Below are 8687 nucleotides of genomic sequence, written 5' to 3'. Positions count from 1 at the left end.
GAGAGAGAGAGAGAGAGAGAGAGAGAGAGAGAGAGAGAGAGAGAGAGAGAGAGAGAGAGAGAGAGAGAGAGAGAGAGAGAGCCACAAACAGAAAGAAAGCGATAAAAATAAGCCGCGCGCTCGAATTCACCGAATTTCTACAGGCGACCGGTCACCTGCCAGCTGCAGCGGGCAACGGGTTTATCATCGAGGGCCCCAGACGAGTTTGCTCCGACAATCCCCCTGCGCCGTCACTATTATCGCCGCCAATCGTATCGCCGTAATTGAAACACAAAGCGGATAGTTGCTAGCGCCCCTTAGCACAATGCTCCGTGGAATCTCCACCGCTCCCGAAGTCAAGAAGGCTTTGCCGAGGCAAGCATAATGTTTACGACGGCCACATTTTCGGCCCGGTATCATCACCATAAGAATGAGGGCGAGAATGAGCGTGTACGTAGTTGCCTTGCCGGCCGCGCATCGAGCTGTAATGTGTATACCTGTGGGCACGATGACGCGCGCAATACAAGCACGGACGAATGCAAGCACACATGTGTGTGCACAGACTCAACGTCGCCCGCCCGCCAACACGCACGCTCACACACACACACGCACGCACGCCCGCCCGCCCGCATATACTCGCGCGCACACATGTGTGCGCACACTCGCGTCCGCCCGCACGCACGCACGTGGCTCGCGGCGACCGAGTGTGAAAACGCCGACATCTTTGTGCGACGTCCCGCTTCACACAAAGCAGCGGCGCGCGCGCGCGTTAAACAAATTAACGAGTCGCAAATTAAAAGAGCCATCTCTCGCGCTATGTGATTGTCGACCGTCCGATGGCCGTGTCGTCAGGGTCTTGGAATGCGCGCTGTTAAGAGCCAACCCGCGCCCGTCGCCTTTGTAGCGCGAGTTACAACGACCGTTATTATGATTATTATTGGCCGTTTTGTCGCGTTTTCACATAAAGAGACGCGGCCCGTAACGTGATGCCGCCGCAGCGTCACGCAATTGTTACACTCCGTCGCACAGGCCGCGCGATTTACCTCTAAATGACTCATCGGCGCCCCGCGTTTTTTGTGTATTCTGCAGATGCGCTGCATGCACCTACTGGCAGGCAAACAAAGTAACCGGTAAGAGAAAAAAAAATAAAGAAAAAAGTAGTAGTAGTAGTAGTAAAATAGCAAGGCGAGCACAAGAGAGTACATAGTAGGCTATTATAGTAGTCTAGTGTCGGTGTCGCTGTTATCAGGAAAGGTGAGATGAATGAGGACATGAATGAGAGATTTCAGATATTCCAGTGTTCCCGCTGTCATGATATCACACAGGGTCGCCGTGCTGTTCGTATACCTTGCCGGATAAGGCGATGCGTGCTCGGCGCTACAACCGCGAATCTTGCCAGATAAGGCAATGTGTGCTCGTAGATTAAATCGGCCATCTTGCCGGATAAGGCAACGTGTGTTCGTGGATTATACCTGCTCGTGTAATTACGTTCAGGTTTGATATATGGCTGCTCGTGCGCGCGGGTCGATTCCCTTCAGTGGGCGCCGACGTCGGCTGCGACAGATAGCAGTTATTAACGGCGTGCTTGTAGATTCGCTGACGACCGCGCGCGCGCAGTTACGTCGGGCCGCGCGGGTACGTACGCTTTGAAAGACCGATTGTCATCAGCGCCACCTGTCATAAAGTCATCAGTCATGTGTCATCCATCTTCCCGCCGCTTGGTCGCAAATGTATGCGCGCACACGGCCGGCGCGCGAGGTGGTGAGCCCATCCCCGAAAACAAAGAGCGCGAGGGGGATGAGAATACGTGCGCGCATATCCCCTGGGAGGGCGTGGCCACCGCGAACCCCCCGTTTCGCTCAAATTACTAGTGTGGTAACGTGACTGACAGTCGTATCGGCCGCGGCGGCGACATCAAACGAACTGCGCTAAGCATGCCGCCTGCTATCGCTTACACGCGTACACAGCAACGGCGATCGCTGCGCCGAGGAAAAGTAGTTCGGGCTTTCGGCGATCTCGGCTCGATTCGTCTGCGAGCCGCCGTCTCTCGCGAAAAAATTAACAAGCGCACGTGCGTGTGATCACGTGATGGTTTTGCAGAGCGGACACTCGCACGCTCGCCGCTGCCGCCGTCCGTCGATCACTATGATTAGCATGGTGTATCAATGCGCGCGCATGTGCGTGTGCGTGCGGCGGCGCTACAAGCGCTCGCCGGCAATATTGGCGTGGTAAGCGATCCGCGAGGCTTTAGTATGCGGCTGCTGTTTGTAGGCGGCAGTGTAGCAAGCAGCAAGCAGCAGCAGTGTAGCGGCGTCAGTGTTGCGACGTATAGCAGTGACAGCGTTGGAAGGAACAAGCGGTGGCGGTGCTGCAAGCAGCTAGCGACACAGCGGTTTGCACACACGCGCGCGCGCATCAGTGACTTGATGCTCACTGTCTTCGCGTGAGAAGCAGAAGAAGAAGGAAGCTACAAGGATGGCAGGAGCACGCCTCCTCCTCGTGCTTCTCTCGGCTCTACTCTGGAGCGGTCCGGCCGGCGCGTTAGACTCGACGAAGAAGAGCCGGTGCGAGCGGATACGGATTCCGATGTGCGAGAACATGCCGTACAACATGACGCGCATGCCGAACCTGATGGGCCACACCGATCAGGAGGAGGCGGCGATACAGGTGCACGAGTTCGTCACGCTCGTCGAGATCGGCTGCTCGAGGCATCTCAAGTTCTTCCTGTGCTCGCTCTACGCGCCCATGTGCACCGAGCAGGTCGACATCCCGATACCGGCGTGTCGCAGCATGTGCGAGGAGGTGAAGGCTAAGTGTCTTCCCGTGCTGCAGCGCTTCAGCTTCCCGTGGCCGCCATCCCTGAACTGCACTCGCCTTCCGGAGAAGAATGGACTCTGCATGGAGTTCCCCGATCTTCCCGAGGAACACAGCGACACTCCCGACCGGGTGTTCGACTTCGACAAGGCGATGGATTCTCCCGACATCCCGTTTTTCCTGTACAACCCGAGCGTCAACTCTAAGTCGGCGTTGGCCACAACTCGCGCCTCGCCGCAGTGCGCGTCGGATAGATTCGTCTACGTGAACAAGCTGAAGGACAAGCGCGACCAGCTCGGCGCCTGCTCGCCGATGTGTCGGCTGCCGACGTCGAAGGGCGAGGCGCGCGTCGACGTTTTCTTCCGACGCGCCGACAAGAACTTCGTCGAGATCTGGATCGCCGTCTGGGCGTCGTTCTGCTTCGTGGCGACCGCCTTCACCGTGCTCACGTTCTGGATCGACATGGGACGCTTCAAGTACCCCGAGCGACCCATCTACTTCCTCGCGATGTGCTACAACATCTACAGCGTCGCCTTCCTCATCCGGCTGATCGCCGGCGCCGACGCGATCTCGTGCGACACGACGTACACACAGGACAAGGAGCCCGTGACGTTTCTCATCCGGGAGGGACTCGAGAGTACCGGCTGCATCATCGTCTTCCTCATCCTCTACTTCTTCGGCATGGCGAGCTCCATCTGGTGGGTGATCCTCACACTGACGTGGTTCCTCGCCGCGTGCCGCAAGTGGGGACACGAGGCGATCGAGGCGATGAGCAGTTACTTTCACCTCGCCGCGTGGGGCATCCCCGCCGTCAAGACGATGGTCATACTCATCATGCGGCGCGTCGACGCCGACGAGTTCACGGCGATGTGCTTCACGGGCAACATGGACGCCGGCGCGCTGCTCGGCTTCGTCATCGCGCCGCTCGCCACCTACAACGCTCTAGGCGTCGTCTTCATCCTGTACGGCTTCTTCGCTCTCGTGCGCATCCGCAAGACGATGAAGCGCGACGGCACGAACATCGACAAGCTCGAGAAGCTGATGGTGAAGATCGGCATATTCTCGGTGATGTACCTCGTGCCGGCGACGTGCGTGCTCGGCTGCTTCGTCTACCAGTACTGCCAGCTGGACGGCTGGATCGCGCGCGCGCTCGCCGCCCGCTGTCGCCACGACGACTGCAGCGACGAGCTGGAGGCGAGCATTCCGAACATCGCCGTCTTCATGCTGAAGATCTGCATGTCGCTCATCGTCGGCATCTCGAGCGGCATGTGGGTGTGGACGAGTAAGACGTGGCACTCGTGGTGCGACTTCTGCGGTCGGCCGTGGCGACGGTCGGGCCGACGTAAGAAGCTGACCTACCATCAGCAGCCGGCCGTCGTGCAGATGACGACGACGTATCGCGGAGAAAAGTACCTCGCGCCGCACCAGACCTGGTCGCGCGTGTAGAGAGAGACAGAGCGTCGGACCTGGTCGCGCGTGTAGAGAGAGCCACAGAGCCACCCCGTGCGACAACTGACGCCGTGCGAGCCGCAGTTCGTGTTTCTCAGTGTGTTGATACTCTTGTCTTACGAAGATTTATGAATGCTAACGGGAACGCTTTGCTATCTCCGCGCGTGCGTGCGTGTTTGTTCGCGTGCGCGTGTGTTCCCGGTGTGCCCCTGCATATTCTCTTTAATGTTTGTAAATGGTAAATGTATAGGAAAATACGTTAAATATTGTATATTGAGAGACCGAGAAAGAGAGGGTGAGAGAGCGCGAGAGACCGAGAAAGAGATGGTGAGAGAGCGGCAGCGGAATGGAGCGGGGTAGAGATACGCAGGCAAAGCGAGAAAGATGGGAAGTAAGAAGGAAGCGTTCATGGTCAAGCAAGCCAGTATCCGTTCGTGCAGTCGATAGAAGCAGCGTCGCTGAGAGTGCTTGAGCCCAACTCACGGCTATAATACATGTATATTTCATGCCGTTATAATCTTTAAATTTTTGATGTTCTTGTCTCTTTAATGTTTGATGAGCGCAAAATAGAGTATTCATTATGCATAGCGGCGAGCTTTGATGTTTCATTAGGTCGAGTTGATGTTTTGCGTCGCCGGTGGGAAGCCCCATCGGAGATCTTTAGCGATAATGAGATTTCTTTATAATATTTATAGCCGGCGGGTGCATGAGCAGCTACGGCTAGATTGGATAGCACTCGCGGAGCGCGAGGCACGACGGAAAACTCGATGTAAATAAGTCGTTAACGCGAAGCGCGCGCGTAAACGCGCGTCAAAAGCGGGAAAAAATTACATCGCATCCGTTATGTGAAGTTATTCCGTGGCCACGAGATGATTACTGCGATTTCGCGATGCTATATCATGATACTGTAGTTTCGTGGCCACGAGATCATAAATAATTCTCTACGATTTCTTTCGCGAAAAATCTTCGCGGCACTGCCATAGCAACAGGGAGACTGCGCGGGGATCGTGTCTCGCTGTGTACAATCACTTGACGCGCCACAGGCATGCAGGAACTGCAGTTTCATTATAAACTCTACGAGGTATCACGTTAGATTAGAATTTCACTCGCACAATGTCGACGACACGCTACCTAACCATGCAGTTTTCAGCGCTTCGAGCGTGTGACAGACGAGAGTAGCGTATATGAATGAAGTCATTCGACCCGTGAGTAATGCCGTGTTCGCCGTGCCCATAATTCGTAAATTGTTAGATTAGTAAACAGTCGAATAACGCTTTCCTGTTGTGACTGCTGCTTAGCTCTAGTACTATAGCCCGCGTACATTGAATGCCGCAGGGCTATAGCACATTGCCGGCTGGAAATACCAACTACGACCTGTTACCACCTGTCCCCATAAAAAATGGATCGCAAAACGCAAGTTATCGGGCTTTTTAACACTTATTTATCTACATGGACATCTCACCTATCTTTTTGAACACTTTCAACAACTTTACACTATGTATTTGTCCTTTTATTCCACAAAGTAAGCACTACTGGCATTTTATTTTGAAACGAAGTAGCGCACGCACGCGTGACGTCACCGGTATTGTATATACATGCCCCATAGCTGCCATGTGTTTTGCGTACATATCCGGTGACGTCACGCGTGCGTACGCCACTTCGTTTCAAAATGAAATGCCAGTAGTGCTTACTTTGTGGAATAAAAGGACAAATACATGGTGTAAAGTTGTTGAAAGTGTTCAAAAAGATAGGTGAGATGTCCATGTAGATAAATAAGAGTTAAAAAGCCCGATAACTTTGCGTTTTGCGATCCATTTTTCATGGGGACAGGTGGTAACAGGTCGTAGTTGGTATTTCCAGCCGACAATGTGCTATAGCCCTGCGGCAGTCAATGTACGCGGGCTATAGTACTAGAGCTAACCCACACGCAAATGGACGCGCGTACGTACACACGTCTTGAAACAGTCATGACAGAGCATCTGCACAACACCAACACAACCATGACAAAACATGGTTTGGATTAACGCTAGGGTTAGGGTTGCGGTTAGGGATAGCGGTAGGTTTAGGGTTAGGGTTACTATGAGGAGGGAAAAAACGAAGGGAGAAGTGAGAGAACGAGCGCGGGCATGTACACTCGACTTTGAATCAGTTTAGCCTGTGGCGAGACAGTATATATAGGTATATAATTGTTTGCTTTTTGCCTGAAGTGGTTCAATATGATCACTACAAAGCATATATAGCAACGGCTGGACATTGAATGCAGCCCAAACTATGGCGAGACACTAGGTTAGTGTTAAACGATTTTCCCCTTCGTTTGTCCTCTAATTATGCCCCCACCCCTCCTAATCAATTCACGGGTCCGCCAATTTTTGTAATAATTTTTGTAATAATTGTTAATTAATAACAACCGTAAGTACTGTTTAACATGCGAGTCGGCGTTCACCGTCGAAATAGCTCCAAACCTCACGCGTACGTCGCGCTACCACGACGCACGCACGCAGCGTGTGTATACGTAGGCCTACACAGCCTTTATACTCCAACGGCTATAGAGCGTACTCCCCAGCGTTGTTCGCCTGCGTAATTTCCCCAGACCGTTTTTCTCTCTCAACAGTGCACAGCGCTGAATATTCATCGTCCGGCGACGCTTTGAGCTCTTGCCGCGTCAATCAAAACCGTCTACTTAACGTTGGCGCGAATATAGGATTATGGCGTGAAAATAAAACCGCCATCCGCCGATAGACTGCCGATCGGATGCTACTTCATCGCGTGACGTCACGGGAGACATAAATATGGCGGATCATGCTTTGTATTATGGTCCGAGTGTAGACGTTGAATATATATATATATATATATATATATATATATATATATATATATATAGACACAAACCCAGCAGCTGCGCAGGGCTTGGCCGTGTTAAGTTTACATAGAGACGAGCTCGGCGGAAATTGCGTCGGGTTTTATACAGCGCATCAAACAAGTTTTAATATCGAGTTGTTACGGGCGCTGCCGCCGCGGCCAGGCCTGATTACGGATGCAATCACAAACGGCCATCTGTGGCAACGCGCTGACAGTTTCGTCGGCAGTTTAAATCTCCTGCTTTGATGTCGCCGCCGCGCGCATAGTGTGTCTTTGTGAAGGCGCCGATGTGTCATTATGCGGCATCGATGTAATGCATAATTTAAGATGAACAGATCTATGAGCGCCAGTGCTGAGCGGCCGTGTAGTCGTGCAGAAGGGAAAAAAGTCAATTGACACCCTGAGCAGTGGCTTTATGCAGACACTGTGTCGTGCAAATGATGCAGCTCTCCAGGGAGTTCTCGTCTTCTCTTCCCATCCCTCTCTTCTCTCTCTTTCTCTTTCTCTATCTCTTTTTTCTTCCTTCGCATGCGCCTTCGCTCTCGCCCTATCGCTTTCTCAATTTTGCTCTCGCCTGCTTTTGTTTCCTGCCTGTCTCTTGCCCTCTTCGGCTCTCCCCATCTCTCTCGTTCATCCATTTCTCGATCTCTCCATCTTTCCTCTTGTTTTCGTTACCTCGTGTCGTTCTCACTCTCTCTCTATATAGCCTCGCTGCTCTAAGTGTTTGTGCGATGCGGTGGAAATATACCATGTTTTCAGCGAACCCGTGGCGCCGGTGTGTACCACACGCTCGCATAGCAATTCCCCCATCAGGAAGCAAATTACGTTAGCGACTAATGCGTTTTCCTGCTCCCGATCAATTTCCGTGGAATACAGGCGCCGGCAACACCAGCGCCACCTCGGCATTCTCTCGCCGGAAGTCCGGAGAGTCACGTGATTAAACGCGGCGCAACTTCCGGTTACCTCCTAATAGGGGAAGACGTCGCCGGAACTGGCGTGAGAGCAGGATAGAGGGAGCGGTGACAGGGTGGCGGTGACAGGGTGATGAAGACTTTCAGTCTAGGATGCGCGTGCGCAGTGTGGCGTGTGATGCAGGACGTTTGTTATGTACAGAAGAGGATGGCGGGGGGGGGGGTCGGTGTGACGTGAGTTAGGCGTGAAGCATTTTCGGATTATAACGAGCAGTATGATTGCAGTGTTGGGGGGTCCCCCTTGAGGGTGGTCGGCCGCGTGGTGGGTTAAGCATGGAGGGAGTCAGTGCAGGGTGGGACCAGCATCGTTGGTATGTGTACGTGCTGTTCGTAAGCCTGGGAATCATGCATCCATCCTTGCCGGCGGCCACACACCACCGCCTAGCTGCTGCCCCTGAATTAGCCAGTTCAGTCCGAGAACTGGGTCGACAAAGTCAATAACGCCCGAAATCAATGATGTTTTGTTCGTCGGCTCTCTCCCTGCTGCTGCTGCTGCTGCTGCTGCTGCTGCTGCTGCTGCTGCTGCTGCTGCTGCTGCTGGTGGTGGTGGTGTGCTGCTGCTGCGTGCTGCTGCTGCTGCTGCTGCTGGTGGTGGTGGTGTGCTGCTGCTGCTGC

At 53.5% G+C, this 8687-nt stretch overlaps 1 protein-coding gene across 1 annotated transcript; it reads left to right on the top strand.

Annotated features, from left to right (window-relative positions):
- Positions 1 to 2218: 2218 nt before the first annotated feature.
- LOC106814401 (frizzled-9-like) lies at positions 2219 to 4510 on the top strand. Its single transcript, XM_014818718.1, has one exon. The coding sequence runs from the start codon at positions 2455 to 2457 to the stop codon at positions 4237 to 4239; it is 1785 nt and encodes a 594-aa protein (XP_014674204.1). The 5' UTR covers positions 2219 to 2454; the 3' UTR covers positions 4240 to 4510.
- The last annotated feature ends 4177 nt before the right edge of the window (positions 4511 to 8687 follow it).

Source organism: Priapulus caudatus, unplaced genomic scaffold (assembly GCF_000485595.1).
Source record: "Priapulus caudatus unplaced genomic scaffold, Priapulus_caudatus-5.0.1 Scaffold919, whole genome shotgun sequence".
NCBI classification, from domain to species: Eukaryota; Metazoa; Priapulida; class Priapulimorpha; order Priapulimorphida; family Priapulidae; genus Priapulus; species Priapulus caudatus.
The sequence above is the reverse complement of the archived record's forward strand: the minus strand, read 5'-3'. Positions and strand labels throughout refer to the sequence as shown.

Bases quoted from the DNA above. Each gene is read 5' to 3' on its own strand.
- LOC106814401 (XM_014818718.1), top strand. From the start codon at position 2,455: ATGGCAGGAGCACGCCTCCTCCTCGTGCTTCTCTCGGCTCTACTCTGG.